This window comes from Thamnophis sirtalis, unplaced genomic scaffold (genome assembly GCF_051295495.1).
Source record: "Thamnophis sirtalis isolate CommonGarterSnake01/CBP01778 unplaced genomic scaffold, rThaSir2_p1.2 scaffold_3, whole genome shotgun sequence".
In the NCBI taxonomy this organism is placed as follows: domain Eukaryota; kingdom Metazoa; phylum Chordata; class Lepidosauria; order Squamata; family Natricidae; genus Thamnophis; species Thamnophis sirtalis.
The window spans coordinates 16,661,848-16,678,767 of record NW_028261383.1 but is presented as its reverse complement, the minus strand read 5'-3'; the positions used below and the strand labels follow the sequence as shown (position 1 = coordinate 16,678,767).

At 40.2% G+C, this 16,920-nt stretch overlaps 1 protein-coding gene and 1 pseudogene across 2 annotated transcripts in view; one reads left to right on the top strand and one right to left on the bottom strand.

Moving 5' to 3' along the window:
- LOC148047297 (uncharacterized) overlaps nucleotides 1-4,510 on the top strand; it is a 68,692-nt pseudogene extending 64,182 nt beyond the window's left edge. Inside the window, exon 16 of the transcript XR_015695833.1 lies at nucleotides 2,004-4,510. The product of XR_015695833.1 is annotated as an uncharacterized LOC148047297 (transcript). The remainder of the gene's footprint in view (nucleotides 1-2,003) is intronic.
- A 6,924-nt stretch (nucleotides 4,511-11,434) lies between these two features.
- LOC148047296 (uncharacterized) lies at nucleotides 11,435-16,038 on the bottom strand. Its single transcript, XM_087711473.1, has 6 exons — nucleotides 15,999-16,038; nucleotides 15,012-15,600; nucleotides 14,634-14,748; nucleotides 14,388-14,455; nucleotides 13,151-13,280; nucleotides 11,435-12,675 (listed from the first exon to the last, which is right to left on the bottom strand). The coding sequence occupies exons 2-6, from the start codon at nucleotides 15,573-15,575 to the stop codon at nucleotides 11,546-11,548; spliced, it is 2,007 nt and encodes a 668-aa protein (XP_087567599.1). The 5' UTR covers nucleotides 15,576-15,600; nucleotides 15,999-16,038; the 3' UTR covers nucleotides 11,435-11,545.
- Between the last annotated feature and the right edge of the window lie 882 nt (nucleotides 16,039-16,920).

Here is a 16,920-nt window from a genome sequence, read left to right as displayed (position 1 = left end):
GCTTAATTGCTTGGAGGCTTCGATGCAAAAGGTTTCCCTGCTTCTTCCTTTACAGGAATCCCCTTTCTCTCCCGTTAAAGGGAAAGAATTCTGGCCCTGGTTTCCCCAACATCTTCTGAGGTAAAATTTACCTCAGACTTCATAACTCCTGCTTGCTTAATAGCTTGTGCTGATCAACTGGCGCCCATCTTCACCCGCATCTTTAATAAATCATTAGAGATGTTCAAATGCTCTACTATCATCCCAGTGCCGAAAAAACCTTCCATCAAGTAACTGAATCACTACAGACTGGTTGCTCTTATATCTGTAGTTATGAAAACCTTTGAAAGGCTGGTGCCGGTTCACCTGAGAACCGTCACGGATCTGCTGTTAGACCCCTTGCAATTTGCCTACCGAGCAAATAGATCGGCAAGTGATGCTGTTAATATGGCTCTCACTACATCCTACAACATTTTGAATCTCCAAAGACCTATGCAAGGGTCCTTTTTGTAGACTTCAGCTCAGCATTCAATACCATCATTCCAGATAGTCTTCTAATTAAACTAAATCAGCTAGCTGTACCTGACCACACTCGTAAGTGGATTATACGTTTTCTAGGAGGCAAGAAGTAGCAGGTGAAGCTAAGCAAAACCACATCAGATACCTGTACAATAAGCACAGGGCCCCTCAGAGCTGCGTGCTCTCTTCACAATCTTCTTTCTGTGCCAACACAGAAAGCTTATGATTTTTGATGAATATTTTTATACTGACAACGATCACGATTTATTACTTATAGGTTTTATGTACACTGACAGCTTATGCACTGAAGACAAATGCATATTGTCTAATCACACTTGTCCTACAAATTATTCTAGTCCAGTATAGTCTAATCTAGCCTAGTCTTGTCGTGTCGTGTCTTCCTATTCCTATTCTTCTATCCGTATCCTACCCAGTTCTTTCCTGTCCTATCCTATCCATTACCTTCCTCTGAAACCTCCAAAAATTATGTGAGTACAGCACTTTCATTATCAGGTCATGGAAGAGCATTTAGCCAAACCATATCAAAAACAAAGGCCTCATTCAGTTTGACTCAGAGCATCCTTTGGTATAGGTAATCTCTTGAATTACGACTATTCACTTAGCGCCTATTTGAAGTTAGACCTACCCTCACCCCCAATTTCAGACACAGCCCCTGAAATTATGAATGTTGCAGCACTATGGCCATCATTCACACTTATAAATGACAGCAGAGGTGCTGCAACGTTCACCCTTCTTATTCCCCCACCCTACCGCACTGAGACTAAACTTGCGTCAATGTAGTGAGACATCAGTTCCTTTGCCTACTTTGGTGCATTTGCAGAAAACAGGCCTAAAGTAGTGAGAGATCATGCGAGATCAGTACCGTGAAATCTCGTACTACCCATACTGTATAATCTCGCACTATATACTTTAGGCCTCTGCTGACTGAGGCCTGCACGAGATCCAGGGCAATAGGCTTGGCAAACAGAAGAAAGACCTCTTTGGTTTCAAACACTTTTGCCCAGATCTCATTCAGTCCTCAGTTCATAGAGAACACAGTCCTAAAGTACTAGCATGAGATATTGCACTACTGATCTCACGTGATCTCGCACTAAAGTAGTTTAGGGGTCTGTTCTCTGCGGACTGAGAAGAGCCCTTGAAAGCCGATGAGTCTTTGGGCAGTGAAATATCCTTAACCCACCCCAATAAATCTTAGGTTTTCTCCTAATTCCTCTTCAGATGTTTCCCCTAATATTCCTTAACTCAAAACTGAGTGAGATTTCCATATATAGAGATAATTGGAAGGAAAGAGATATTTTCTAGATATTTTCAAACCTTTCATGACTCATGAATATAAAAATCATGTCCATATCACAGCACTGTAATCATGCAAAATATAACATAATGGAATTTCAGAACAATTCAGAAGATAATTCATTGACTTTCTACAGTTTGATCTTTTTATTTAACCCTCTTATCATTTTCCTTTCTCTTTTGCTTTGAAGGTAATAACGGGCAGGAGAATCAAGATTCCTGTGAACTGTTCCAAGTGATCAATGCTCAAGATGGAACGGAGAACTTTGGAATTCAAATAGAAAGTCATGAAAGAAACCAGCCAAACATTTGGAATCAGGAAAGCTCATCTTCCACTGATGCTCCGATGCAAGAGAAGATAAGGAAAAAATATATTGGGCAAAGTGAGAAGCTAATTAAATCTAAATTACATGTAAACGAATGCTATTTAACCCCCCCAAAAGGAGACGATGCTATAAGAAAATACAATGGAGAAAATTATAATGGGACATTCATTCTTTCTGTTGGAAATAACTTCCGTACATCTCAAAAAGTGATTCACACAAAAGAGAAGCCTTATAAATGCATGGTGTGTGGAAAGACCTTTACTCGAAATGATAGTCTTGTATGCCATAATATGATCCACACAGGGAAAAGGCCATTTAAATGCATGGAATGTGGAAAGACCTTTGCTCGAAATGGAGGTCTTATTTCCCATAAGTTGATCCACACAGGGGAGAAACCATTTAAATGCATGGAGTGTGGAAAAACCTTTCCTCAAAGAGGTAATCTTATTCAGCATAAGAGCATCCACACAGGGGAAAAGCCATATAAATGCATGGAGTGTAAAAAGACCTTTGCTCATAGGAGTGATCTTGTGATCCATCAAAGGATCCATACAGGGGAGAAGCCATATAAATGCATGGTGTGTGGAAAGACCTTTGCTCGAAATAATTATCTTATTTCCCATAAGATAATCCACACAGCGGAAAAGACATATAAATGTATGGAGTGTGGAAAAACCTTTACTCGAAATAGTGTTCTTCTTCGCCATAAGATGATCCACACAGGGGAAAAGCCATATAAATGCATGGAGTGTAAAAAGACCTTTGCTCGTAGGAGGGATCTTGTGATCCATCAAAGGATCCATACAGGAGAGAAGCCATATAAATGCTCAGAGTGTGGAAAGACCTTTGCTCACACCGGTGGCCTTATTTCACATAAATGGGTCCACACAGGGGAGAGTCCCTATAAATGCATGGAGTGTGGAAAGACCTTTGCTCAAAATAGTCATCTTCTTCGCCATAAGATGATCCACACAGGAGAGAAGCCATTTAAATGCATGGAGTGTGGAAAGACCTTTGCTCATAAAAGTAATCTTCTTCGCCATAAGATGATCCACACAGCGGAAATGATCCACACAGCCGAAAAGACATATAAGTGTATGGAGTGTGGAAAAACCTTTACTCGAAATAGTGTTCTTCTTCGCCATAAGATGATCCACACAGGGGAAAAGCCATATAAATGCATGGAGTGTAAAAAGACCTTTGGTCATAGGAGTGATCTTGTGATCCATCAAAGGATCCATACAGGGGAGAAGCCATATAAATGCTCAGAGTGTGGAAAGACCTTTGCCAAGACCGGTGGCCTTATTTCACATAAATGGGTCCACACAAGGGAGAGGCCCTATAAATGCATGGAATGTGGAAAGAGCTTCAGTCGGAGGGATCGTCTCACTTCTCATAAAAGGATTCACACGGATATGCCATATAAATTTGTGGAATGTGGAAAGGGTTTCTTCAAAAACTGATCATTGATGTTACATAAAAGGATTCACAGTAGAAAAGCCTTATAAAAGAATGGAGTTTGGAAAAACCTTTACTCAGATCATTCATCTTAATTCCCTACAAGGATCCACATATGAGAATGTATAAAAATGTATGGAGTGTGGAAACGGCTCCAGTCATAATAGTTCCCTTACATATCATAAAAGGATCTATACAAAGCAGAAACTGTATGAGTAACTTGGAAAAAGCTTCAGGAAAAGTAATGGCCTAATTTTTCATTAAAAATATTTGGGTGAGAATGCATAGACTTTATTGGTTAATTCTTTTGTATTTCTTGTATGTGTGTAATGATCTAGGGAAGGTTAAAAAAAAGGTTCCCAAATCCTCACAAGTGGTATCCTGAGAGATGAAATGACTAAGGAAAACAAAAAGCAATTAGCACGTTTTATTTATGAACCCCAGATTATTGAAGGTACTATCATTTGAAGATGAGCAATGCTACTTGTAGATGAAGATTGATAATCTTTTTCTTAAATTTGTTTATTGCAGCTTACCTTGGGGGTTAAGTGTCAGCCTCTGCTTTGCTGCTGCTTCGGCTGCCATTGAAATGGGGAGGGGGGGCATGGTATTTGGGAGGGGAATCCTGATGTGCTGGAGGAAGATTCTAGACGCTGACCTGCCCATCTTACTGCGCATGTGGAGGAAGGGAGTTTCCCGCCAAGGTTAACTGTCCAGCATTCCATCCTGGTGATGACATTTGAAGTTATCTCCCACCTGACAGTTGGGTGCATTATAATTGGACTATGGACTGGGGTGCCAAGGGGAGGGGATTGAATTATACATGATATTATTCGCTTCCGCGCCTAATTAACCAGACTCAGCTTAGTTTTGCTATTGTTCATTTATAATTAGTAAAAGTACACTTGATTTCAAACAAATGGAGTTGAGTGGTTTCTTTCCTGATTACTAAATAAAGTCGCAGCTGACATTAAGATTGGCTTTGGCGAACTGGGTGAGCATGGCCAGCTTGAAACCACTCACTGGACATGGCTGATGGAGGGTGTGGCCACTGGGTGGGCATGGCTAGCTTGACACCATTCCCCAAACTGCGGTATGTCTCCTGTTTGCATTAGGTAGACCGGGCCGAAGCCACACTGGCCCGATGACTCCTGTTTACATTGGGTACAATGGGTGGAAGCGACTTGGGCTGCCCTGGGATGGATGGATAGAGATAGATAGATAGATAGATAGATAGATAGATAGATAGATAGATAGATAGATAGATAGATGATAAGCATCTTAAAGGTGCCCTTTCCCAGGCTCTCCTTTGTGATGCTGCATAGGCTCAGCACACAAGATACAAAGAAGACACCTTGGGCAGAAATGATTCAAAGAAATGAAGTCTGAGGTAAATTTTACCTCAGAAGATGTTGGTAGTCAAATATGGATAGAGATATTAGATGATAGATACTAGAGATGTTAGTTAGATCAATCAATAGATAGACAAGACAGACATATACCTAGATAGGCATATATAAATACTGATAGATCAACTAATATATGGCTACAGATAGATGATACATAAATGCATGTAGAGAGTAGTTAGATAAACAGACAAATGTATAGAGATGAATAGGATAGATATTTCATTAATTTATTTAGTTTGTCACATATGTACAAGACAACAGGAATAAGAATAAACATGAATAAGAACACGGGAAATGTGTACAAATAAATGGGGATAGTAGGAGAGGGACCTTAGGCACGCTGGTTCGCTTATTCATCCATCTAATAGATGATAAAGATGATAGATGATAAACATCATAAAGGTGCCTGGATGGATGGATGGATGGATGGATGGATGGATGGATGGATAGATAATGATAAACATCTAAAACATATAAAACATGAAAACTAAAAAATATGAAGAACAGTTGCAGGAACTGGGTATGTCTAGTTTAATAGAAAGAAGGAGTAGGGGAGACATGATAGCAGTGTTCCAATATCTCAGGGGTTGCCACAAAGAAGAGGAAGTCAAACTATTCTCCAAAGCACCTGAGGGTAGGACAAGAAGCAATGGGTGGAAACTAATCAAGGAGAGAAGCAACTTAGAACTGAGGAGAAATTTCCCGACAGTTAGAACAATTAATCAGTAGAACAACTTGCTTTCAGAAGTTGTGAATGCCCCAACACTGGAAGTCTTTAAGAAGATGTTGGATAGCCATTTGTCTGAAACGGTATAGGGTTTCCTGCCTAGGCAGGGGGTTGGACTAGAAGACCTCCAAGGTCCCTTCCAACTCTGCTATTGTATTGTATTGTATCTTAAAAGTGTCCTTGGCCAGACTTTCCTTTGTGATGCTGCACAGGCTCAGCCCACAAGATGTGAAACTTGGGCAGAAACGATTCAAAGAAATGAAGATGTTGGTTGATAAATATGGATAGAGATATTAGATGATAGACAGACGATAGATTGATAGAGATGATAGCTAGAAGGATCAATAGATACACAAAACAGACAAGTACCTAGATAAGGACAGATCATAAATACTCATAGATCAACAAATACATGGTTAGAGGTAGATGATATATAGATACTATCAGGTTTGACTTCATTTAATAATCAGGAAAGAAACCACTCAACTCCATTTGTTTGAAATTAAGTGTACTTTTACTAATTACAAATGAATAGTAGCGAAGCTAAGCTGAATCTGGTTAATTAGGCGCGAAAGCAAAGAATATAATGTATAATTCAATCCCCTCCCCTTGGCACCCCAGTCCGTAGTCCAATTATAATGCACCCAACTGTCAGGTGGGAGATACCTTCAAAAAACATCACCAGGATGGAATGCTGGACAGTTAACCTTGGCGGGAAACTCCCTCTCTCCACATGCACAATGAGATGGTCAGGTCAGCGTCTAGAATCTTCCTCCAGCACACAATGATTCCCTTCCCAAATACCATGCCCCCCCCCTCCCCGTTTCAATGGCAGCCGAAGCAGCAGCAAAGCAGAGGCTGACAGATACATAAATACATGTAGACTAGATAGATAAATAGACAAATGAATAGAGATGAATGGATGGATAGGTAGATATTTTATTTATTTAGTTAGTTTGTCACATATGTACAAGATAACAGGAATAAGAATAAACATGAATAAGAACACAGGAAATGGCTACAAATAAATGGGGATAGAAGGACAGGGACCTTAGGCACGCTGGTGCGCTTATTCATGCACCTAATAGATGAAAAAGATGATAGATGATAAACATCATAAAGGTGCCTTTGGATGGATGATGGATGGATAGAAAGATAAATAGATGATAAACATCTTAAAGGTGCCCTTGGCCAGGTTCTGAAATGCACAGGTACAGTATAGGTGGTACCTTGCTCAATAGTAGTAACTGTGAGAGGGATCTTGGAGTCCAAGTGGACAACTATTTAAATATGAGCCAGCAGTGTGCAGCAGCTGCCAAAAAAGCCAACACAGTTCTAGGCTGCATAAACAGAGGGATAGAATCAAGATCACATGAAGTGTTAATACCACTTTATAATGCCTTGGTAAGGCCACACTTGGAATACTGTAGTGTTACATGGACAATGCAACCAATTACTTGGTAGTTACCAAGTGATATGCCATTAACTAATTCTAACTCATTATCATGTAGGTTGATAATTACTACCTCATGGTGTGTTTTTACTATGCTAATGATAAACAAACACCTTTAACCGCTGCTGACCTTCCTTGATTTCAGCAACGGCTACTTTGTGAGGTTTCTTAAGACATTGTGCTCAAACACTATGGTTAACTCTTCTAGCTATTGGTGGGAGGAGCCAACGTTGCAACGATACATTGTGCGGATTCGGCTGTTCGAATCCGTCGATGACACTTTTGCCCCTGGATGGTCTGGCAAGACCTAAACCATCCCAAAGAGACGGTGAGTGGGAAGACAAGATCTTGCTGGTCGCAGGGACAACGCAAAGTCCCTGATCGACCGAAGGGGAGTGCTTCCAACAGGCGGCAAACAGGCAGCCCCCCCCCCCCCAGCTGACATAGTTGGAGACAGCTCCAGGAAGAGAGAATGGTAGTGTTTCTACCTGGTGAGCTTTTTCTTTTCTTTTCTTTTAGAAGATTGCCCTAAGAAACTCTTTTCTTAACCTTAATTAGTCCATTAAGCAAGAACAAAGCGGCGTATTTAATCCTCATTGGACTGCCTTAGAAAGTTTTTTGCTCTTGCTTGTAGTCTGTTGTGGATTGAGTGATTGCAACGCTCCCATTTTTTCTGCTTGAGGTGAAGGGATCTTTTTTTTCCTATTTCCCTTTACTACTTTAACTTTTTTGGCTTAAATTAAAACTCTTTTTACTTTAATAAATTTCTTCTTCTACTTGTTGTAATATTATATTGGAGATACTTAAGGAAAGAGGTTTTAAAAGAATCGAATCTGCCACTTGGAAGCCCAAGTATGAAGTTTTTTTTTCCTTTGCTGTTGTAACAATGTTTTCTTTGTTCACTCTTATCTGACTATACTGACTGTATAAAAGGGTCTGGTGTGTGGAAAATATTTTGACAAGAATTGGAAAAGGAAAGAAAAACTTTAGAACCCTTCTTCTTTGAATACCATAAAAGAACATTTGTCTAAAATAAAAATAGATATATTCTTCAAAATCTGTGACAGGCTAGAGTGGCAGATAGTACCAAATTTTTCTTCCTGCTCTTTCTCTGTGTTTTTCCTTATTCTAAAAAAATGGAGCAATAGATGAAGAAAACTTGTTAATTCAAAACATTTTGGCTGGACTTCAAAGCATCTCAGAAGGACTTGAGAGATTTGACAAGAAATGGGACCGACTATGGGATATTACAAAAAAAGATGATGGGGTTATAGCCCCAGAAATTAAAGAAGTGAATGAAAATACAGAAAACAAAGATAAGAACTCAGATTAACTTATAAATGGAGTAAACGTGAATGAAAGTGGAAAGAAGGGAAGCTGGAAAAGTGACTTTGATAATTTGGTGTTCCACCCCAAACTCCAAGATGTAGGAGAAAAAGAAAGAGCGAAAAAGATGGAGTTAATAAGACAAGTCTATTCAGAAACAAACTTGACAACTAAAGTTAAGCTTACATTAATAACAACCCAAGGGCAACAAAACTACATGAGAGATCGTTTAAGTTTCAATGTGCGGAGAGAACTGTTAAACCCTGGAAAGGTTCTGGATATAGAATTGACACAACAACTGGCGAGAGATGAAAGACCATTTTGTTACTGGAAAGATACTGGTTAATGATGCCAATTTGGCTATTTGAGAGACCGCCTTCTGCCAATTACCTCCCTGCGTCCCATCAGATCGCACAGGGTAGGCCTCCTCCGAATTCCATCCGCCAGTCAGTGCCGACTGGCGACTACGCGGAGGAGAGCCTTCTCAGTTGCAGCTCCGACGCTATGGAACAATCTCCCCGTGGAGATCCGCACCCTCACCACCGTCCAGGCCTTCCGCACGGCCCTCAAGATCTGGCTAGCCCGTCAGGCCTGGGGATAGGATTTTACTCTGTCCCCGCCCGAATGTTGAGTGAATGTTGTGTTTTATGGTTAAATTTTTTTTACTCACGTTTTTCTTTTATGTCTTGTCTTGCACTCCCTTCCCTCATTATTGTAAGCCGCCCTGAGTCCCCTCAGGGAAAAGGGCGGCCTATAAATGTTCAATAAATACTAAATACTAAATACTAAATTGATGGAAAAAACTAGTTAATTTTGATTATTATTAAGTAGAGATTTTAGTACCTTATAGACTGTTTTAAATTACCACTGAATGTTTATCCATTAACATAAATTTACTATGATACTAATAGAGAAGTAATAACTCTAGTTAGGATAAATAACCAGGCCATAGAAATGCTAATATACATTCTGGGTAATTGTTAATATTTCTTAGATTGTCTTAGATGTCTAATGTTTATTTTCTTAGCATGTAATTAACTAATTTGGGATTGAGGGAAAAGTCCTATAAATCTTATTAATAAATCATTGTTTAAAGATGGTTATAAAGTTATAATATTGTGAGGGCCTGGAGAGGAGAGGTGAGATAATCAGTAACCTTTAGTTAACTACAAATATAACAATGTAATGTTAATGGACAATATTTAATGATACATATAGGTGTGTTCTGGGGGGGGGGGAATGCTTAGATATCTTACTTAACCGAATTAATTTTAGAACATGTCATAAAGGTGTAATGGTATTGGAGATCTATTGAAATTGTAAATGAACACCAGTAGGTGGTTGTGTCTTTTAATATAAATGATTCTAGATAAAAACATGTTTAAACAATGGTAACCAAATGAGAAGTATGGTACAGGGGTAGTAAAATACATAACTTTTCTTTCTTGACTTAAAATGTACATGATTTGAATGAACTATATGTAAGAACTGTGGAAGAAACGCATGGAATATATTTGTAACCAATCGATATGCTTTCAACAAGATGTAACGAAAGATGGTTTTTTTTCTTTTTTCTTTAAAACAATAAAAAAATTTCTCAAAAAAAAGATGTTACTTCAAGCAGGCAAAAGCGCAACTGTGGGGTTATTACAATGCATCATCTGGATGATTCTTAGAACTGTGGTTACACATGATTGAAAACTCATCAATTCTTTGCTTTTGCAGTGTTTCCCAGGCATGAACAAGGACACGGAATGAAACAATGTATAACTTGTAACATTTACTCATTTGAATGTATAACATTTGATTCTTTCAGTGTGTGAGAACATGCACATTCTCATGAACACCAATGATGTAATTACTAACCAATTACTGTGCCTTGGAGACTTGTTAACCAATAATGGAATAACACGTAAAGTAGGTGAGAACTAAGAAACTAAGTAACTATAAAAATCCTGTCTGATGCTCAATAAAGTTGCTGTTGATTCTTGCTGTTGATTCTTGATATTCAATAAACTGCTGTTTGTTCAGCTATCTGTGGATTGGTTTATTTTCATTCATCTTCAGCCTCGGGAACCAATGCAACATGCAAACGAATAATTTTGGCTGAAGTTAATTCAAAGCCTACAAAACCCTCTAATAATTATTCATAAGTTAACAGATCCTCAAACTGGAAGGGTGTCATAGCTTTGAAGTAAAAACCAGACACATTTCTCCTCATCCTAAACCCACTTGCATGAGAAGGCTCTAAGGCTGGGATGTTAGACAACCGGCAGCAAACTGGAGAGACATGATAAGTACCATGGTGACAAGTGCACCATTGGCATTGCTAAAGTAACAGCTGAGGCACAAATCCTCCTGAAGATAATGTCTATCTGCTTGCAAAACATTGATTGCCTCACAAACCAGATGTCTCCCACACCTCCATGGAGTGCTTATCCTAACTATATTGTGAGGGTTTGATCCCCATCTTTTTTTTTTTTTTTACCTTCTCTAGATCATTACACTCATACAGGAAATGCAAGAGTTAACCAAGAAAGTTTATATGGATTCCCACACAAATATACGTTTATTGAAAAATTAGGTCATTACTTTTCCGGAAGCTCTTTCCAAATTACTCATATAATTTGTTTTGTATAGATTCCTTTATGATATGTAAGGGAACAATTATGACTGGGGCCCTTTCCACAGTCCATACATTTTTATACCTTCTCCCATGTGGATCCTTGTATGAGAAGTAAGATGACTGGTCTGAGTAAAGGTTTTTCCAAACGCCATGCTTTTGTAAGGCTTTTCTATTGTATGGGTCCTTTTATGTAACATCAGTGATCAATTTTTGAAGAAACGCAGTCAAGCCCCATATATTTCTTTTGGGACTCTGGCTTTGTGGTGGGAGTAGGGAGGATTGGATAGATCTCTATCACAAGCCTTTCAATAAAAGCTCCTCTTGGAATAACTTCAGTTTCAAGAGCCCTGCTTTCTTGGGGAGATTGGAGAGGCAAGACCTTACAAACCCTTTGCACATTCCACAAATTTATATGGCATGTCTTGTGTGAATCCTTTCATGAGAAGTAACATGATACCTCCGACTGAAGCTCTTTCCACACACCAAGCATTTATAGGGCTTCTCCCCTGTGTGGATCCTTTTGTGAGAAGTAAGACAATCACTCCGACTGAAGCTCTTTCCACACTCCATGCATTTATAGGGCTTCTCCCCTGTGTGGATCTTTTTATGGGAAATAAGACCACCAGTCCGAGTAAAGGTCTTTCCACACTCTGCACATTTATACGGCTTCTCCCCTGTGTGGATCCTTTTATGGATTGTAAGATCACAATTCCTCCGAAAGCCCTTTCCACATTGCACACATATAAATCCCTTCTGACTTGTGTGGATCATTTCATGTTGTATAAGGGAATATTTTGTTTTGAGCCACTTACCACATTCTTTGCAACTATATGGCTTTTCTCCTGTGTGGGTCCTTTTATGGATTGCAAGTTTATCCCTCTGAGCAAAGGATTTCCCACACTCCATGCATTTATATGGCTTCTCCCGTGTGTGGATTCTTTTGTGGGAAATAAGACCACCAGTCTGAGAAAAGGTCTTTCCACACTCCATGCATTTATAGGGCTTCTCCCCTGTGTGGATCCTTTTATGGATTTTAAGATCACAGTTCCTCTGAAAGCCCTTTCCGCATTGCACACATTTAAATACCTTCTGCCTTGTGTGGATCATTTCATGGAGAACCAGGGAACATATTGTTCTGAACCAGTTTCCATGGTCCTTGCAATTATGTGGCTTCTCCTCCGCATGGCTCCCATTATGTTTAGTAAGTTGACTCCTGTGAGCAAAGGTCTTTCCACTCTCCATGCATTTTTGTTTTCCTTTGTGGATCTTTTTATGATAAAGAAGACCACCATTTGACATAAAATTAGCTTTGATTAGTTTCACACTTTTCCTAATATATTTCTTTATTTTCCGTTGCTGGGCAAGAAAACCTTGCATCGAAGCATCAATAAAAGATGAGGTTTCCCGATTCCAGTTAATTAACGGGTTTCCTTCATGTTTTTCTACTTCCTTTTGAATTGCAGACTTCTCCATTCCACTTTCAGCACTGATCACTTTTGGCAGTTCAAAGGAATCTTGATTCTCCTGCCCATTATTACCTTCAAAGGAAAAGAATAATCGCTGGTGAAAAACATCAAACTGTAGGAAATCTTAATTCTTAATAACTTCCAATACATTGCACATTTCCATGCTTTCAATGACATGGTATACAAATTACAATTTCTATACTAATCAACTATAGAAGCATTGCAAATATCTAGAAAATATCTCTTTCTCTACAATTATACATATGTATTCAAATCTCATCCAGACATAGCTCTCACTTTATCAGAGGAAACATCCAGGAAGGGGATTGGGAGATAGCCTAATATTTACTAGTCAGTTAATTTCAGCAGAGATCTGTGAGAGCTAAAATAATTTTGAAACAAATCCTCTTTTTTTCTATCCAAACTGCCTTCTTTTTGCTATTCATTTTCTCTTGCCAAAACCACGTAGCCGCAGAGAAAAAACCTGAGTAAATAGAAATACTTCTATTTACTCTCAACGCTAGAGTTAGAAATAGCAAACTCTTACCGAGAAACACCACGTTCCTATGATTTTCCACCATGACTTCCCAATGCAGCTCTTTTTGGTCAGGGCTCAGCTGTGACCACTCCTCCTCAGAGAAATACACAGCCACCTCCTCGAAGGATACAACGCCCTTCTGAACAAGAAACAACAAAAAAGGCCAGGGAGGGTTTGGTGTGTCTGTTCCATTGTTCACAAATTCCAAAACCACAACTATTTGCTAAATTAAACAGTTATTTGCTAAATTAAATACTTAAATCATTAGCTTGATAAGATTCCATGGTTTAAGGGAGATAGGAGAACAGAAAATTGTGTTTATTCGTTCATTCCTATTTCTTGAAGATATTTTTTTTAAAAAATACGTCTTGTAAACTAATAGTAGGAAGAGTACCCAGCAGAGCAAGTTTACTAGAGCAAGTTAAAAAAAAAACAGTTCCTCTTAGGTATAACGACGACTAAATATAAAAAAGAGACCCTATATGTAATCTTACATATAATTGCAACGTCTAGGATTGCATTCGCGCAGAGATGGAAGAATAACACCAAATGAAGATGAAATAATAAGAAAGATTCTAGACTGCGCCGAGATGGACAAGTTAACTAAAGAAATCCAAGAAAAGAAAGAGACAGAATATTATTTAGTATGGGAAAAATGGTATAGGTGGTTGGAGGAAAGAAACAAAGATTAACATTAGAACCTAAGAAAGATAAACATTATAATCCAAGGAAAAATGTTACACAAGTAAAAGAAGCACAAAGTTTGCCTGATGTGTATAGCCCAAAAATGGATAGATAAGTAAATGATAATGAAATAAGAGGGTTAAAAATGGAGAAATCCAATGGACGTGCATTAGGAGGGAAAATATTGTATATAAAATGGTACCGATTCAAAACTGCTACTGGAAGGAACATGAAGCTCCACTGTGTTGTATAAATGTTGTATCTATGTCTTTGTTATTATGTTTAAGTGTTTAAAATAATTTTAAAAAAAACATTTACTAAACAGAATCTGGGGATAGAAATGACAAAACATTGTCTCCCAACAACAGTCTTCAGAGGAAACTAACCTGCTGAAAGCAACCTGAACCTGCTATTCTCCTTTCCATGGTGCTCGGAATCAGGCAAATAACACTGCCAGAACAAGGGTGGGGGTGGAAGGAGAGACGAATGGAGTGTACGGTACACCAGCTTGACTTCTTGAAGGCAAGAGACAATACAAATCTAGTTTATATCCCCCACTTACTTCATTTGGAGGTTCAACCACTGATTCAGCTCCGCCATAAAGACCGGAAACCTTCATACTATGTTTCCCTGTGAGGAAGACATTCATGATTAATAAGTATAAGTATAATCTTTATTGTCATTGTACTTAAATACAACAAAATTGGTTATATAATAGCAAAATAGAAGGATCTATCCTTCTTAAGAGAAGGCATAGACAAGGTAAGATAGCTGGGATCTCTCTGGGGAGCGAAGGACCTTCGGTTACCTCCCAAGGTGTCCTGACTTGACTCTTCCTCAGATACTGCTCTGAAAAACAGATCCTCAGGGGAATTTGATGAATTCCTCCTTCCTTCAGGATCTCTGAGCTCCACAGTGAAGGACTTGAAATAGAAGGAAGGAGAAAAGAAGAATAATTTATCACACAATATGAAGTAGATACTTGATCTCTGAACACAACCTCAAAGTGCCCAATATTCCTCAAGGAGCTGAGAGTGGAATGAATGGAACTGTGTCCAACAAGAATTAGTGAAACACCTCCATGTAGCACCTCCGTGCCAGAGGAGCCTGGAAGGGATTGGGTGAAGAATTCAAACTCTTTATTCCCTCAAAGCTCATCTAGACTCCAGAGACAAAGGTCTCTCACCTCCAACTTGACCTGTTCTTCTGCCTGGCTCAGGAGGAAGCCTTCCGCCAGGGCCACTGCCTGGGAGCTGGTCTCTGCTCCACAATCCCGCACCCAGCTCTCCATCTCTGGGGGCAGGATAGCCAGGAGCTGCTCCAGAACCACCAGGTCCAGCATCTGGGCTTTGGTGTGCTTATCTGGTCTCAGCCATCGCCTGCAAAAGTTGTGGATTCGGCTGCAAAGTTCTCGGGGACCTTCAGCCTCCTGGTATTGGAGACCCCTGAAGTTGCAGGGCTGAACTTCTGAATGGAGGATGGTTTCCTCCTCCAGGAACTTCCGCTGGCTTTTTTTCCTGATCTCCCCACAGCTCCCAGGTTGAAGAGCACAAGGGCCTTTTGGAGTGGCTTCACTTGCTAAAAGTTGTGTCTCCATCCTTTCTCTGGGCTGCAAGGCAACTCCAAGTGAATCTTTCTTGTGGATCTCCAACCGCTTTGCATTCATAGGATGCTTTTTGTTTTTGCAGGACTGACCACCGCAGGTTATTCTGCTCTCTTTGCCCAAGAGATACTTTTGCCTTGAAAACATTGGAAATGGCTTTGAATTTGTGTAGCTGAGATGGAAAGAAAAATAAATGCCAAGAATTACAAAGTGGAGAATTCAGCCACTGAACAACCTTCACCCAACCTGCCCGGAGCCCCAAAGGGGTCATCCCAGAACAGGGCCGAGATCCGTCCCCCCCCACCCCCACCCCCGAGCAGGGCCGGGGAGGAGGCAGCTGGAGAGGCAGCCCCGCTTCTCTCCCCCTCCGGGGACAGGGTCGGGTCTCGGGGAGCCGAGTGCGAATCCTGCCTTCTCCTCCCCCGGCTTCTCTCCTCTCCTGCTGGGTCTTCCCCCTTCATGCAAAGGACGGCTGGGGAGCATGGGACCCGGGGTTGAAACCGCCAAAGGGCCGGGAGAGGGTATCTCTCTCCTCCCCCACCCTTTGCCCGGGAAGAGCCCCCAACTCACCCGGGACACGTCTGGATCTGCCACGCCCCCCCCCCCCTACTCTCCCTCTCTCCTGCGGAGCCCCAGGGGTCAAGGAGAGCGAGTGCGGCGTCCTAGAGCGGCAAGGCTCTATGAAGTCATTTCCTTCACGTCCTCCTCTGCAAAGGCAGCCGTGACTTTTGTCCCCCTGTGGGCCAATAGGGAAGCGCCTGATGTTCCCTTTCCTTGGCAGACGGCGCCCCCTTGTGGGTGTTGCGTAAATTTACAGGCTTCCCTGCAAAGCGCGGCAAAGAGGAAGGCGTCTGAGGGAAGAGCAGGGATGATGGGCATGGAAGGAGGAAAGGCCCCTCTCTTTACCTCCCTGCCCATAGAAAAGCTTTGCGGTCTCCAGAGGCGGCACTTTCCCCGTCTTCCTCTCCTTCCTGATGGAGAAAAATCTCGCTGGAGGATTTGAACTCGCTTCCCTCAGGAACAGCTGCCCTGTAGTCTGGGCAGAGATTGGGAGAGGCCTCAAAAAGATCCAAAAACCCAAATATAGGGAGATTATGAGAGGAGATTTAAAAGCTTTATCTAGAATATGTTATACAGATGTATTGTGATTGGATGATTTTAGGATGATTTAATGGAATGTTATTATATAATCCTATTCTAGATTTTGAATATTATATATAAAAGGACGTAAAACAATTATAGTAAAATTAAGGTTGAGATATAATAATTGTGATATACATGAATACAGGTGAATTTAAAATGTGCAATTTGATATAAAAAGCAGGTGGTGACTATGGAAAAGATGCTGTAACCAACTGACACACTTTCTACAATTTGTAATGGAAGATTTATTTTTATTTTTATGTTTGTCTTTGTTTAAAAACAAATAATGTTTTTTTTAAAAAAAGGTCCAAATCAAAGATGTTTTGCTCCTGTTCGCCTTGATCAAACC